This window comes from Macaca mulatta, chromosome 2 (assembly GCF_049350105.2).
Source record: "Macaca mulatta isolate MMU2019108-1 chromosome 2, T2T-MMU8v2.0, whole genome shotgun sequence".
Taxonomy (NCBI): Eukaryota; Metazoa; Chordata; class Mammalia; order Primates; family Cercopithecidae; genus Macaca; species Macaca mulatta.
Genome location: NC_133407.1, coordinates 52,146,529 through 52,163,634, shown reverse-complemented (window position 1 = coordinate 52,163,634; position 17,106 = coordinate 52,146,529). Strand labels below are relative to the sequence as shown.

General features: G+C 39.2%; 1 protein-coding gene across 7 annotated transcripts in view; it reads right to left on the bottom strand.

The window, feature by feature from the left end:
• HPS3 (HPS3 biogenesis of lysosomal organelles complex 2 subunit 1) overlaps nucleotides 1-17,106 on the bottom strand; it is a 44,497-nt gene that overhangs the window by 10,570 nt on the left and 16,821 nt on the right. For 4 of the 7 annotated variants that reach the window (XR_001443142.3, XR_013413593.1, XR_003727151.2 and 1 more), the window contains exons 6-12: nucleotides 11,451-11,532; nucleotides 8,541-8,695; nucleotides 7,005-7,113; nucleotides 4,720-4,901; nucleotides 3,595-3,775; nucleotides 2,162-2,395; nucleotides 66-251 (exon numbers count right to left, since the gene is read on the bottom strand). Coding sequence is in view for 2 of the 7 variants with exons in the window: in XM_015131786.3 (XP_014987272.1) it covers nucleotides 66-251; nucleotides 2,162-2,395; nucleotides 3,595-3,775; nucleotides 4,720-4,901; nucleotides 7,005-7,113; nucleotides 8,541-8,695; nucleotides 11,451-11,532 (1,129 nt within the window). In the remaining 5 variants the exon portion in view is untranslated. The remainder of the gene's footprint in view (nucleotides 1-65; nucleotides 252-2,161; nucleotides 2,396-3,594; nucleotides 3,776-4,719; nucleotides 4,902-7,004; nucleotides 7,114-8,540; nucleotides 8,696-11,450; nucleotides 11,533-17,106) is intronic. The other 3 variants (XR_013413594.1, XR_013413595.1, XM_028843770.2) reach the window with 1 other exon arrangement.

Sequence of the window (17,106 nt, the reverse complement as noted above, 5' to 3'; positions counted from 1 at the left end):
CTGTCCCTCCCCACCACCAATTTAATGAGGCCATCCAGAAAAATCACATTTTCAAAGTGACATACCTTAAAAAAGGAATCTGCTTCTTCAATTCCAATTTTGTTGTTCTTCTGCAAGCCCAGAACTGAAGCCACAAGCAATCCAGGCTGAGTCTCCTTCAAGTGAAGTGCAAGCTCAGTTGGAACAATCTGTCCCTTTCTCTGTTGAATCAACAGTCGAGGTTCCAGAATGAAGCCACATACCAACTTCATCTTCAGATAAGAAAGAAATTTAGGAACAAAAGGTACATTATATTTAGATTGTCCACCATAGAAATACTAAACATGCTAGTGAATTCACAATGCATGGTTAAGCTATTAATAATTTAATCACAATGTTTTCTTTGACTATAAAGGCTAGTTCTTACCCAAAGAAGGACACCACTGACTGTCTCACAGAAGTTACTAACATTTCACTAAGCATCAAGGTGTCCTATTTTTTGTAGAGAGCTTTATATTTAGCTCTACTTGATTTGAAAATGCAGTCAATTTTCTGTATCTGTGGGTTTCACATCCATGGATTCAACCAACCACAGATCAAAAATATTCGGGATGGCTGAACGCAGTAACTCATGCCTGTAATCCCAGCACTTTGGAAGGCCAAGGAGGGCAGATCACTTAAGATCAGGAGTTCAAGACCACCCTGGCCAACATGGTAAAACCCCGTCTCTACTAAAAATACAAAAATTAGCCAAGTACAGTGGTGCACACCTGTAATCCCAGCTACTTGGGAGGCTGAGGCAGGAGAATCACTTGAACCCAGGAGGTGGAGGTTGCAGTAAGCTGAGATTGCACCACTGCACTCCAGCCTGGGCCACAGAATGAAGCTCTGTCTCAAAAACAAACAAACAAACAAAAAAAAACCCCAAAAAATGGCGGGGGGGGGGGACTGCCTCTGTTCTGAACATGTACAGATTTTTAAATTATTATTCCCTAAATAATTCAGTATTAACAACTGTGTACATAGCAGTTGACGTTATATTAGGTATTATAAGTAATAGAGATGATTTGAAGTATATTGGAGAAAGTAGATAGGTTATATGCAAATACTATGCCACTTTATATAAGCAACTTTAGCTTCTGTGGATTTTGGTAACTGTAGAAGGTTCTGAAACCAATCTCCCATAAATACCAAGCAACGACTAATATATCTTAAGTTTTTTCAAAATTATGAAAAGTCATTTTTCTAGAATTCTACTCTTCAAAACAGAAGACATCCCGATGTTGACTTGCTCTCCTCATCATAACAAAGCATGTCATTTGTACAGCGATAAAGCACTTACGTTCTTCCTTTTTTAGCAACCCAAGTCATACTGTGGGCTTTGGCCACAATCTGGCAAGAAAACAGTGCAGGAGCACAGGTTCTGAAGTCAGGCTGCCCGGTTCAATTCTGGTTCTATCACTTAACAGCTATGTGATCCTGATGAGTTACTTAACCTCTCTGTGTCTTAATTCCCTCATTTGTATAATACTTAATTCCCTCATTTGTATAATACTCCTACCTTATAGCATTATTAAGAATTAAATAATATATGCAAGGAGCTGCTAAATAATAAGTGTTCAATTACACTACCTCTTATTTTCTTCCCTTAAATGATTAACACCTTTGGTAGTGTCCCTAAATGACCTCTTTTCCAAGGGGAAGCCTGTGTTTCTTGGTACAACATTCAAATGTCCAATCCTCCATAAAGTTATCTGTGATTTTACCAAGTGGGGGTTATTTATGCAACTACTAGACTTCTAAAGTCCATGGCTAATAGCCCCTTTGCTGTTCTTAAATACATATTACTCTGTTCTTTTCCAGTGCACACACCATATCCCTGATGCCAGATCACATCATCCCCTTGGAGCACAGCCAGTTCTTCAGTAACAAGCTCAGTGCTCTGAACACACCTGACACTAAGTTGAAGTCTTTAGATATCCACTGCTGTCATTTATCAGTCTTATTTCTTTTTCATTTGCCAGATTCGAAGTCCCATTTGGATCACTTTGTTTCTAACATTGTCTGTTTTCCATTACAACCAAGAACATATGAGCTAGAAAGAAGCCAGAAGACAGCTAAACACGTCAGGATTACCAGGTCCTATTTCAGCCTTCTGTTAGCACTGGGCAGGGCTCCATACCTCTGAATGGCTTTTCATTTCATTTCTGTGCATGTCAAGATCTCCCATTTTCAGAGCCACTGCTGCCTTGGTCAATGTCACTAAGATCGATGAAAACCCAGAGGTATCCAGCTTCCTTAGATAGCTCATGGCAGTTAAAGGATTAATATTCTTCATAGAAGGACTACAGAGAATATGGGGCACTTGCTTTGGCTCAGCCACATAAAACATCTGAACCACTTTTGCTGCTAATTCCTTTGGTGAGCAAGAAGGAATAAAAGGAATAAAAGGTCAGTCGGTCAGAAGAAAGCAACAAAATCAGCAAAACATGTGCAAAAAGCCAAGACACAAACATTCCAAGTAAGATAAAACTATAGTATTATATTCTAATTTTAAACAGACAAAACTGATACTAATACAAGGGAGGCCTGAGATAACCTGAAGTGATCTCTTTGCTGATTATAATGAAGAAAAAACAATGAAAATATGTACCAGGTTATGACCAGCATTTCTAATTTCAACACTCAGAAGAAGAAAATAAACATCTGATTGAATTATAATAAAAATCCATCATAAAAACTACTATTTAGTTCAAAATATACCCAATTAAGTAAACTGTATGAGAAAATTTCATTTCAAAACCTTAGAACATTTGATACCACAATTTCTAACTTGGCATATTTGCATCCAACTATGTATGAAATACATGAGGGGTTATCTCCTCTTTTCTCTCTCTAAGACAGGGTTTTTCCGTATTGCCCGTGCTGGAATGCAGTGGTGTAACTGTGGCTCACTGCAGCCTCAAACTCCTGGGCTCAAGCGATCCTCCTGCCTCAGCCTCCTGAGTAGCTGGAACTACATACTGATGTATGCCATCAAGCCCAGCTAATTTTTAAATTTTCTGTAGAGATGGGGTCTTGCTCTATTGCCTAGGCTGGTCTCAAACTTCTGGCCTCAAGTAATCCTCCCACCTCGACTTCCCAAAGTGTTGGAATTGCAGATATTAGCCACGTGCCCAGCCCTAAAAATAATCCCTAATAATGTCTTAAGGTCACTGGCCTAAGGTCAGAGTTTTGTAAGCGAAGTTTTGGACACACGGAGTAAGGGATAATTAGGGTTGCGGAAAGGACTACAGATGAGAAGATGGAAGGCAAGGGCCGCATTCTGTGTAGCTCTTCTGAGGACATGCTACTGTCACTGGCAGGTGTTGAGACTACAACAGACCACATGTCCCTGTCTGTATAATGAGAAAGTATGAGAAGATTACCCATAAGTTCTTTTCCAAGCTATCATTCTATCTTCATCAATGAAGAAAATGGCACATGACTTTTTTAGAAAAAGAATATCAAAGAAGAAAAATATTTGGAACCTGATTTCTAAACAGTACTACATAAAATAAACCACTAAAATGAAAAGTTAAAAATATTAGATCTAAAACAGAAAACTATAATCACTTCACTTAATTCTTCATCCAGGTTTTCATAAAGTGAATGATTAATGTAAAAGATTAATCCCCTCTCGTATTTCTGTAATCCATCCTCTACTGTCCAGTCCATGCGGGCCAGAACTTCAGCCATAGACAAACCAGACATCTTATAGTATGGCAAGGTGAGATGAGAATGCTGGGAGTCAAGCCTAAAGGGAAGGAAATAAAAAACCTGAAATTTGTCATTTTTTTAAAGACAGGGTCTCACTATGTTGCCCAGACTGATCTCAAACTCCTGATCTCAAGTGATCATCCCACCTCAGCCTCCCAAAGTGCTGGGATTCCAGGTGTGAGCCACCATGCCTAGTCAAATTTGTGATTTTTAAACCTGGATATCTAACACATTCTATAATAGAATATATCATGCTTTCCAGAAGATATAAATTCCAAAATACTTTTCTACTGCCATTAGTAACTAAAACAAACTCCTAAGTTTTATTTTACAAACTTCTAATTAATGCAGTTTCTTTTTGCCTGCTCATAATAGAAACAAAAACAACAATTTAAGTTAATTCTAATATTCATGATCAGACTCTAAAATAATGGTGTTTATAGGAGGAAAAGTCTGTTTTATTAATTTTTAACCATTCATGTGGATCAAGTAAGTCGAAAACAATCATATGCAAAACAATGTCTAAACATTACTCTCAAAAATAAAAACACTATTCATACCAGTGTCCCTTTCTGACATCATAAAAGCACTGACTACTAAGATCAAAATCATAAGACTGTCCAACTGGCAGCTCTCCCTTAAGCTACAGACAATAAACTAGTCATACAGCTATGTCAGGGATTTTCAAAGCCTGAGAAAAATGTCAAAGCCCTAAGTTAAACAGTGGGAAAATCACAAACTTGAGACTTACTGCTCATCTTCTAAACTGTGACTCCTTGAGAGCAGGAAATGGGTCACATTCATTTTTGTATGTTGAAGCCTAGCACAGTATCTAACAGAGTATGTGCTCAATAAATGCTTGTGGAAGAAGTGAATAAATGAACCACCTCCCCATTTACCAGAGATGGAAAAGCTAACAAGTGCACCCAAAGTTCAAGATGGCTTCTGTAAGTTCAAGATGTTTCAAGAGGTGTCACCCACCTGCTGTAACAGTCCCCAAGGTGCCCACAGCTTTCCTTAAATGCTTCCAAAAGCTCTGCCTTCTCTCCAGGTTCCAGCTGACTGGCATCCATCAGGGCAGCTCGCACTAACAGATGAGCCTCACTGAGAAGGTGAATGCAGCTCTGGGTTTTGACAGTCTTATAGGTATTGCTATAGTCTATCTAAAACAAAAAAGACAAACACTAATGTTGCTGAAGAGAGACTCTCAAAAGTTCCTCAGTTCTTAAAATAATTTATATATTTTGTTAGTAAAGTTAACATTTGGACATATTAAACCCTAAAAGTAAACAAACTAGTTATGTATCATTCTGACAAGCGCTTAGCTGAAGGGCTTTTTTCCCATCATCTATGAGCCAGTTTAATACATACATGATTAGAAATAATACCTTGTTAAACAGCTCTAATCATTAGAGAGGTCCAAATAATACTGTAATACTAATAATACTGTAAACTTAGCAACAATTTTATCTCAATAAGACTAGTGAACGTACTAATATTTGAAATAGTTAAGCTTAAAAAATTATGATTTAATTCTTTCTCAAATTTAGACTGAGTATTCTTCCCCTATTTTAGTTTCAATTTGTAAGTTTAGGCTTTACTACATCTATTTCCATAACTCATAGAGGGCTCGTAAAAATGATCACTAGCTAATCTGACTCAATCAGTATATTCAGACTCTAGCAGTCAAATCACCTAAATGAAGACTTTCAATTAAGCAAGACTGAAAAGACAGGGCACAGCTGACATAATAACTGGCATTAAATTATTGGCAGGGACAAATCAGGCAACACCTTGACCTGATGATAAAATTAACATCACCAAAGAGGGGCAGATGAACAGCATGTGCCTCCAGATGTGATACCCTTAACACAAAAATCACCTATGCAATATTCTGGCTGAAAATGCATAATCTGAATCTAACCATTAAAAAAAAGAGCAAACCCTAAATAAGGAGTACTCTCAAAAAAAAGTAAAGGGGAAAACTGTATTTGTCAAAAATATCCATGTCATAAAATGTAATGAAAGGCTATAGAAATATTCCAGATTCAAGGAGGCTAAAGAGACACACTACCTGATCCTAGACTGGGTCTTGAACTGGAGGAGGGGGAATGCTATTAAGCCACTGAGTCAGCTGACAGAATTAGACTATGAACACACCAGATAAAGCACTGTGCCAATGTTAAATGTATTAAAACATACTACTGTATTGTGGTATCCAAGAGAGTATCCTGATTCTTAGAAAATATATGCTGAAGTACTTAGGGGCAAAAGACTGATGTATGCAGTTTACCTCCCAAAGAATCAGAAAACAGCGTACGTATACGTGTGTGCACAGAAAGCACAGAGTGCATAAGAGAGAGAGAGAGAAGCAAATAGGGTAAAATGTTGACTGTGGAGAAATCTGTGTGGGGAATGGGAATATACAGAATATTCTTTTTTGAAAAAGAGTCGAAAGAGTCAGGGTCTTGCTGTGTCACCCAAGCTGGAATGCAGTGGTACGACCATAGCTCATTGTAGCCTTGAACTCCTAGGCTCAAGTAATCTTCCCATCTTAGCTTCCCAAGTAGCTAGGACTACAAGTATGTGCCACCACAACTGGCTAATTTTTTTATTTTTTGTACAAATGGGATCTTACTATGTTACCCAGGCTAGGCTCGAACTCCTGGCCTCAAGCAACCCACTTGCCTCAGTCTCCCAAAGGGTTCGGAACAATATACTTATTCTTGTAACTTTTCTTTAAGTCTGAAATTGTTTCAAAATAAAGAGTTAAAATAATTGCCAGGGAGGAGTAGGAAGCTGTCACTCTTAGATCAGGAATAAGGATGCTCCCTCTGGGTCCCTCCCCCCAGGACAATGCTGCAGTAGCTGTAGTGCCCTGGGACAATCTGCTAACATTTCTAAATAAGAAGAGTGGGACAGGGATACACAATCCTAGATTTTTTTTTTTCTCCATTTCTTAGCTATCTTTGCTAGGGTTCAAAGTTAAGGTCAAAGACTATGTTTAGATTGGCCAATCGATCTTCTTCGGAGAGTGGGTATGAATAAGGCAGTCTTATTCTAGTGAAGGGAATTTCTACTGGTCCCTTGGATGTCAGAAGCTGTAAAAATAAAGACACAGAGAGAGAGACACATTCCACTGTCAGACAGAGTCAGGAAGCTGAATGGCTGTGGCATCCTGAATGTATGATAATTAGAATCAGTTTCTGATCATTAATTTCAGTCTAAATATCTACAAACAAGAATCAGAAGTTTGAAAAGAGTACCATCTCTTTGTACAGCTGCACTGGTGAGATCGTATTCACAATATACAAATTCCACCCAGCCTCAGCTACAGGAGGTATTTGGATCTTAACACTGGTATCTTTTCTAGAACTAAAAGCAAAACAAAGGACAATAATTTTAAAATGACATTATTAAGAAATGGTAGTTGCAAATGGTAAATATTGGATATAAAATAACTCTAAAATCATTTTCATTTACTATCTTCTTAAGTGATTAACTGTACACTCTATTGTTATGGAATATTAGTTCATAATACTACATAGGCTAACTGCATTTAATATCCTGTAATTTTCATCTAATGATAAACCAACTGCTTCCAATTCACTCCACAAGTATTCTCAAATGAGCAATAAGTTCAAAGAACAGGCAAGTCCCTGTCAAAAGGAAAATATCCTCGACTGTGGAAGTCCCCATGCCCAGGCTTGTTTCTGCATTTGACTTTCACGAATCTAGCATGCCCTAAGCCACAAATCTAAGCAGAAGCAACATCATGGCTGCTGAGAATATGATGAAGACACATAAAACTGTTAAGTTTGCTTAAAGCACTATCTTATCTCTTGCTTTCACTATGTGATGCATTTTCTTTAGTGTATAATCTTTTAAAATTGTTTATCAAATGAATTAGAATTTTTAAAAGCTCATTTAAAAAGTTATATCAAATGTGCAAGACTACAAACTGCTTTTCCTCTCGCCAGAAAGCTTTTAGGATCAGTAAGCCCCATACTCTGTGTACACTCAAAGTGATCAGTTACCAAAGTCCCCCTCTGATTCCTGTTGATGCAACAAAGCATAGCCACTAACAATTTGAAAAAGTAAAAATCCATGTTAAAAGTAACCTATGTTTGATATGACATACACTATATGCTTCACTCCCTGAAGAGATTTCTTTCTTGATTAGATTTTCCTTAGAGAAGTTAGATTGCATTCTCTACCACTAAGTAAGAAAACATCAAATAGAAGCATAACTAGTCTGGAATTAAGCATTCTATTCTAAACAATAGGAAAGCAGAAACCTAACAGATAACAAGAGATGAATGTTATCAAAATACAACTTTATTTTCAGATAGATCGCATATCTATAGATCATAAATGTGCTTTAAGGTAAAACATACATTATTAATTTCTTTTGTAATATCAGAAAATAATTTTAGATAAAAATGTAACTACTGAAAGGGTCAAAGAAGAAAGACAGTAAAAACTCCTATAGTTTCAATTAGTATTACAGGCTCAGTCTTTCCCATTAATTACACAGAAAAGCATGTCCTTTAACTAATCTAAAACAGCTTTGATTTTTACTGAAACTATTTTATAATCCATTTTCTCCTAAAAGTTCCCAGGTCAGTTATAAAGTGTATTACAGAGATTGTTAGAACCTTTTCTTTCTCTGGAAAAAGACTACCATAAAAAAGCCATTTGATCATTCCAAGTTACGATTTAAAAAAAGATAAACACAAAATATACCAGTTACAATTCATTCCAGAAACTGGCAGGAATGCCTGGGGCACGGGGATGCTTACAGAAGCCTCTTGGGTGACTGTCTTCTCTCTGGAATGGCCTCAGGGTCTGCTTTAGTCAAAAGTATGATGTGGTTTTTAAAGTGACAGATGGCTTTCAAGCCTATGAAAAGCTGTATTCTTAAAGCACAGACATCCATACTAACAGGTGGGCAAGCCTAGTAAAGGAAAACCACAAATTTAAGCAAGAAATAAAGGTACATGCACTTCAATCTTCAAAAATCAGTCAGTTTATTTGATAAAATCTCCTGCTGCCGCCATCCCATACCCACCACCACCAAAAAACAAATAAACAAAAAAACAATCCAAATGCCTATTCTTAACAGAGGAGGTTATCTAAACCTATGTAACCAATAGCGCATTCTATAGAGCTACTCAGTCAACAAACTCAGTTATTTACTGATTGAATAAATGTGGAAACAGGGTCCTACAGCTGCAGGAACTTCTGTGTGCGCCCCACAGATACCTCCAAGAGAGGAAGCTGGTACCCTGCCACCCAGGGAAACCCCTACTACTAGCAGGATGGTTAGGGGTATGCCGAAATGGGGTTTTTAGGCAAAACCAGACACTATGAAAGGACATTCTACTGCATGCAGAGTACATAAAATGGTTTCTTTGTGGATGTGTGTGTGAAAGAAATGCTTGTAAGTTCCGATGGCCCCTGACTGTTAGTCTATTAGGTATGAACAGTGCATGGAATGGCTGACAGACTGGAACATGTCAGATAAACTAGAGGAGCTAGCCTTTTGCTCTTGTAAAGGACCATTAATTCAAGTAGAACGAATAAGAAAACTAATGGAAGAGCTCTATTCTGGCATGCTGCCAGGACCCTGCCTTCTTGTCCATGCATGCTGTTTTGATTCTGAGGTCATCTTCACTGGTACCTCCATGTAAAAATAGTTCAGGTGGCTTGGCTAGTGCTGAGCAGCCAGAATCTCAGAGGAAAAGGAGACAGACCACATGCACTTTCAACCAGACTCTGAGGTTGTGAAACTTTTTCCAGATGTCACAGCTCCAAAGCCTGAGTCGGCAGGTGGGCTAAACGTGTGCTTGTTTAACTGGCACCTAGGGCTTCAGAACTGGTGGAGTCGCAGGAAAGGAGCAACCGTGAGGTGTGATCATCCCTTCTCCCTCCTACCTCCACAGGCCTCAAGGGCAGCATACCCCCACCAGACGCCCACCTCTCCTTATCCCTCCCCTTTGTCTCTTCCTTGTTCCTTCGTTCTGCTTTTAGAAGACTCTGAAAATACATGGAATTATTTTTTTTCCAAATGTACATTGATCCTACTTCAATCTATAAGGTACTTTAAATCACACCATCACCCCTATATAAGCCTATGTCTTTCTGAGGTTTGAAAAGGCAAGGAGGGAAAAGAAGAGGACAAAGAATGGAAGTTTTACTTTTTTAATCTGTTACTTTTCTATTTTTACAAAGGAAATAATCCTGATTTTAAAATAATCTCTCAAAAAGGCCATGTGTGTATCTTACACAGACAAAGGCACAGGAAATCTGTGGTTCTGGTTTCCCAAGAGGCTGAGAGCAGGCAGTAAGCCTGGTCGGCAACAGAAAACCACAGGCAGGCCATTAAAAAGGGTCACTAGGAACTCAGAGACCATGCTTTCCATAAAACACTATCATATGACACAATTTGGGCGACAGTGACTGTGAAAGAGTATCTCAGACACATTAGGCACTGTGTCGGGGCTGGTTTGTTAAAACAACCATCATTATTGAAGGCTTATTTTTCTGGAAAAAGGTATTCCAGTTTCCAGACAGATATAAACCAATTTTTGAAATGCAGAGCATCATGATTTGGGAGCTTCTTGCAGCATGTATATTCCTAACAAACAGCCAATTCAACTAGCTTATATTTCAGAAGTAAAATAACACAGGTGAATATAATGTACATGATCAGCATATTTCTGAGAACAGAAATTCAAAGTCAGAAAACACAGAATCTCAACATAATAATGCCTACATTTATTTTGTGGTCAAGAGGATTTTTTTAGAGACCAAGCACTTTACTTCACATTAAAAATGAGATTACTGATCTACCATATCCATTAACTCATAGATTAAGTATAGAAGGTTATCAAAGGCTTATAAAATACAGAATTACAGGCATAGCTGATAATAGTATAAACAAATCATTTTAATGCATTGTATTCAATTTTGTGCTCTTAAGTATATTGATTTCTGGACTGTTTTGTTAACAGCTCTGTAAAACTGCCACCTATATTTCCATTTAATAAAATACAATTGCTCCAAGCATGGTGGCTCATGCCTGTAATCCCACCATTTTGGGAGGCTGAGGCAGGCAGATCACTTGGGCCCAGAAGTTCAAGACTAGCCTGGGCGACATAGCAAAACCCCATCTCTGCAATAATAATAATAATAATATTAATAATACAAAAGAAATGAGCAGGGCATGGTGGTGCACACCTGTAGTCCCAGCTACCTGAGGGGCTGGGGTGGCAGGATCACTTGAGTCAAAGAGTTCGAGGCTGCAGTGAGCTATGATTGTGCCACTGCCCTCCAGCCTGGGTGATAGAGCAAGACCCTGAATCGAAAAAATTAAAAGTTAAAAATAAAAAAATAAAAAATAAAATTGTAGTATACTATAGTTGTGAACTGCTCTCAGTTCACACTTTTTATATTCTTTATCAAACTTTAAAAACTATGCACTAAATCAATTCAGAGTGAAATGTTTGCAAAGCAATCTTAAAAACTGTCAACTAAGCCATGAATCACAAAATCCTTACTATTTTATATCCAAAAGTTCTAATTCAATACATTAGACAACCTTAAGCTCTTTCGTTCTTGCCTAGCTTAGGTCTGAGAGCAAATCTACGAGTATTCATGTGCTCCTTTGTGATCGTAAGGTTTCACTGTCTTCATAAGCCAGTTCTTACCTTCAGGGTGGTGTCCATGTACGGGTCCTCCTCACGAGCTGCCGCCGCACTGCACCGTACAGTGAAACACTGCAGGTTGTTACTGAGGAGGAAGAACCAGGCTGCTGAGCAAAGTGAGGCCAAGAACCAACATACCCGCACCAGGGAGGGTTTCACAGGCAAACACGCCAATGGCAGGGGTGGCAGTCAAGTATCTATCAAATATTGCCAAGGTAAACTGCTTCTCAGTAAGAGGAATGCCTCAGAATCCCTGTGGTTTTTAAAAATATACAACTGGTCCCCATAACACCCCCAGTGAATCGCAATCTCTAGGGGCTGAATCTAGACGTGTATATTTCTACAAAACTCCGTATGTGACTCTGACGTGCATCTATAGTTAGGAACCATGGAACTGGGTCAATATCTTCATTTTACAGACAAATGATGCCCCCAGTACCTGCCCAAGGTACAGAAGGGTGTCTATCAAAACCAAGATTAAAACCCATTTCTTAACTGTTGTTCTTCCTCACCCACCTCATGATGAAATCCAACCTGGATTATGCTGGACAACATAGACTATGCAAACTCAAATCCAATGGTCAAATTGAAAATGAGAGACCATCTAAAGGCATCTTCAGAATTACCTAGTCCAGCAGCTTGTTTTAAAGATTGGGGCATGAAAGGTTCATGACTGGTCCACCACCTCTCTGGAGAGTACAGCCAATTAGATCCCAGGTCTCCTGACCCCTCACACTCCTCTACCTCTTTCCACAACTCCAGGCTGCTTCTGCATACAAAAAGGACCTAGGGACTCCACAGTAAGTGCCTGGTTGTCATCGAGGTCAACCCTCGAATATTGACATTAAAAACAGTTAATTAACTTAGAAATTGCTATACAATGATGTATATTTCTGTCCCATTATGTGATGGGACAGAAATTAATATTTTTATTCCTTCCTTCTCCCTCCCTTTTTACAAAAAAACTATCAAGTGGGAGAAGCAAAAATGAACTCTTTAAAATAAAAAAAAAGGACTAAAGCAAACCTAACAGTAATATTAAACTTAAAAAAATTCCTCAAAAAGAAAGGCATTCTGATATTTTTAGTTAGGAGACTTAGCACATTTTAAGAGGTAGTCAGGCCTCTCTCCATCTGCTGGTGCTTCCACTTCAGCCTCAGTCCACTGCAATCTCTATCTCTGCAAAGTTCTAGGAAATGACTCCTGGAGTCCTGACAATAACTAGGACGGTAGCACCACCATTTACAAATCTGGAGTACAGTTAGCAACCTTGGGAAGTAAACTGAGAGAGAGGGAAGCAAAAAAGCACCTGCAGTGGGACCAGAAGGACAGTTGAGCATAGCTATGACCACAAAAACAAATGACCTTTAGATTCTAGAGATAAAAAGGCAGGGTTTCGGCTGGGCATGGTGGCTCAACCCTGTAATCCCAGCACTTTGGGAGTCTGAGGCGGGTGGATCACGAGGTCAGGAGATCGAGACCACCCTTGCTAACATGGTGAAACCCTGTCTCTACTAAAAATACAAAAAAAAAAAAAAAAAAAAAAAAAACCACATGGCCAGGCACAGTGGCTCACGCCTGTAATCCCAGCACTTTGGGAGGCTGAGGTGGGTGAATTGCCTGAGGTCAGGAGTTTGAGACCAGTCTGGCCAACATGTGAAACCCTGCCTCTACTAAAAATACAAAAAAATTAGCTAGGCGTGGTGGCAGGCGCCTGTAATCCCAGCTACTCAGGAGGCTGAGGCAGGGGAACTGCTTGAACCAGGGAGATGGAGGTTGCAGTGAGCTGAGTCATACCACTGCACTCCAGCCTGGGCGACACAGCGAGACTCCATCTCAAAAAAAAAAGAAGTCTTGATGTGCTTAACTCTGGGAGAAAAGGATTTCATGGGGGGCTTTCCTACTTACATATTTCTATAAAGTTGGCATTTGACATGATTTTATTTTGTTCTTTGCTTCTTAAAAAATCTCTATTGCTTTCTTTGGGCGTATACCAATCTTCAAGAAACTTTTCAAGACCACCTTACGGGACAAGCGATTTTGAAACATTTATCTATTGGGTAAAATAAAAAAGATGGGCCAGGCGCAGTAGCTCACATCTGTAATCCCAGCACTCTGGGAGGCCGTGGCGGGTGGATCATCTGAGGTCAGGAGCTGGAGACCAGCTTGGCCAACATGGTGAAACCCCATCTCTACTAAAAATACAAAAAAATTAGTCAGGCATGGTGGCAGGTGCCTATAATCACAGCAACTTGGGAGGCTGAGGCAGGAGAATCGCTTACACCCCGGAGGCAGAGGTTGCAGTGAGCTGAGACCGTACCATTGCACTCCAGCCTGGGCAACAAAAGCGAAACTCCGATTTGATTTGAAAAACAGGAGTGGAGATTCTTATTAAGAATCTGAATGTAGAGCAGTGTGAAGAAGAGGCAAGAACGACCCCTGGACCGACCAAAGTCTGCGCGCGCTGCATCCCGCGTCCAGCACCTACGTCCCACTGCCTTCCCCACCATGCCCAAGAGAAAGGCTGAAGGGGATGCTAAAGGAGATAAAGCCAAGGTGAAGGACGAACCACAGAGAAGATCCGCGAGGTTGTCTGCTCCTCCAAAGCCAGAGCCCAAGCCTAAAAAGGCCCCTGCAAAGAAGGGAGAGAAGGTACCCAAAGGGAAAAAGGGAAAAGCTGATGCTGGCAAGGAGGGGAAAACCCTGCAGAAAACGGAGATGCCAAACAGAGCAGGCACAGAAAGCTGAAGGTGCTGGAGATGCCATTTGAAGTGTGTGCATTTTTGATAACTGTGTACTTCTGGTGACTGTACAGTTTGAAATACTATTTTTTATCAAGTTTTATAAAAATGCAGAATTTTGTTTTACTTTTTTTTTTTTTTAAAGCTATGTTGTCAGCACACAGAACACTTCATTGTTGTTTTTGGGGGAAGGGGCATATGTCCCTAACAGAATGTCTCCAAAGCTGGATTAATGTGGGGAAAACACCTTTCCCTTCTAGTTTTGAGAGACTTCCTCTTGGCTCCCAGGAGGAGGGATTCCCTGACTTTGACACACATGGCCACCTTGGCACAAAAGCCTTGTGGTATGGAAAAACAAATTTGTTTTTATGTCCTCTTCTCCCTTTCCATCTTTCAGCATAGACTTAACTCCCTTAAGCCCAAACATCTGTTGAGAACTAACCCCTAGTCATTGGTTACCAGTGTGTCCGGCAATCTGGACTTTCCAGTCCAGAAAGCCACTGAGATGGCACCTGTCAAAACAGCAGTGGTTCCATTTCTAGATTGTGGATCTTCAGGTAAATTCTGCCATTTTCATTTCACTTCCTGAAAGTCAGGGTCAGCTTGTGAAAAGTTGTTAAACAACATGCTAAATGTGAAATGTTAACCCTCACTCTAAACTTTCCCTGTTCAGAGCATGAGATGAAGACTTCATTGGGTTTTATAGTGGCTTTCTGATTTTTGGCAATCCATTGAAGAAGGGAGTTCAAAAGTTGTTGTATACTATTAATGATTGTCTGCCCATGTCCTGCCTGAAATACCATGATTGTTTATGGAAAGTATCTTTAATAAAGCTGGATACAGCTTGGTTTGGAAAAAAAAAAAAAAAAAGAATCTGAATGTACACAAAACAACTGCTATTCTAATGTCTAATGGTTTCACAGTCAAGTTAATGATGTCAGTCTCCTTTAGTGCTGATAATAAGCTCAAAAATTTCCTATCTGGAGGCAGTCAAAATGCACGAATTAAAAGTCCATTCAAACTCATAATATAATGCTTTCAGGACTCTACACTCCAAACTTGTACATAACTTATAAATAAGACAGATGGGGCAATAGATTTAGTGGGTCCACTCACTAAATTCTCAGTGTACTTCAAGTATATGCAATCAGATGGGAAAAAGATGGATAGTCTTTTACATCTATATGATGGGACAGAAATCAGTATTTTTATTCCTTCCTCTTCCCTTTCTTTTTCCATTGTTTCTGAGATGGTATAGTTTCCTAGATTCTTCTGCATCCTTAAAAATTTTCATCTTTCTCCTCTTGCTTACTGAGTAACACCTTCACCAGAGTTTAATTCTTTAATAACTTTTCACTCTCTATATACACTCTCACTACTTTAATAATCAACTGTTTTGTTGGTGGTAATAAAACTTCTAAGCTTTCCTCTTTACCCTAATCTACAGTTCTATGTATCCAAAAGTCTACTTAGCATTCTCTCGATAATCTATAAGCATTTCAAACTCAAATGTCTAAACCAAACATCTCTTTTGCCCCACATTTCACCAGACTCCAGTGTTTCATAAAAGCAGACAAAACCATGGTGGGATTTTTCATGCCTCCTACATCCCCATTATCCCATCAGACAAGTCTTTTAACTTTCCCACTGAAGCCTCTCCCATCCATCCTCCCTTCTCCTTTCATTACCACTACCCTGCCTGAATACCGCCCCTTAATATCTTTGCCTGAACTATTCCAATAGTTTATTTATCTATGTTCAATCCACCTTCCACCACAGCCACCATTAATTTTCCTAAAATGTTCTGATCATATTACTTTATCTGGTTAAAACTTTAAAAGTCCTTAGTTTAATTTTCAAATCCTTGAGCTCTCTCTCAAGCAGTTTCCACCACCTGTCTACTTTTCAGCTTCTTCATATTTAAAGAACATCACTACCCAACACTTTGGACATTGGAAAGACTAGCTACCTCCACATTGTTCACTTAAGAAACACACTGCCAAGGGCAGCATTTCTCCTTAAGCCAGAAATCAGGTGGAGAAGGGAGTACAACCACTAAGAGTGGATATCAGAATCTCCAGATTGGTTCTATGCAGTTTGGAAGCTCCAGCACCTGCTAGAGATTCTGATACTACCACTCAGTGGTGGGGGGATCTCTGTCCTGTGCAATTAACTTTTGGATGTTCCTAAAAACTTGATACAGTTTTTGTTTATAGTCTTCCTTCAATCTATAATGCACATCTCTTTCCATCTTCATCTACCAAAATTCTAGCTAGCTTTCATGCTTCACTTCAAACACAATCAGCTATCTACAACTTCCCCATATAACTTAGCCAGAAGTAATTTCCTTCCTCCCAATGTCAATGGCACTTTCATGAGGTCTTAAGACATTTTTCACAAATCTCCCAGTGTCTATGACTCTTGTATGTCTCTCTTTCTCTTCTATTGTTGTTTTAGAAAGTGGTTGGTGTATCTTATTCACAGTTGCTTGGTCAGAGGACACAACGAAGTGCCCTGAACATAATCTAAGCTCAAAAAACAGGAAATAGAACCAAAACCATCATATGCTGCTGAGATTAAAAGGAAATGAAATCAAGCTACTGCTTGTGAACCCAGTTTACATGCCAGCATAACAGGGGAAGGCAACTCAACACATCTGCCACCAAATAGCACATGACTTTGACCAATTCTAACCTCTCTGTAACTACTTCCCTATCTGTGCCAATCAGGGAGAGAATAAGATCATCTCTCTGGCCCCTTCACAGTTCTAAACTATTACAAAATAACTCAATTTATACTAGAAAAATATGGTAGCAGTGAGAAAAAAAAATTAGGAAATCTAAAAAGAAACATAAAGAGACACTCTGACTGGCTGCATTGACTTTTCATTAAAATTCCCTATGAAAGTCTTCCTTTAT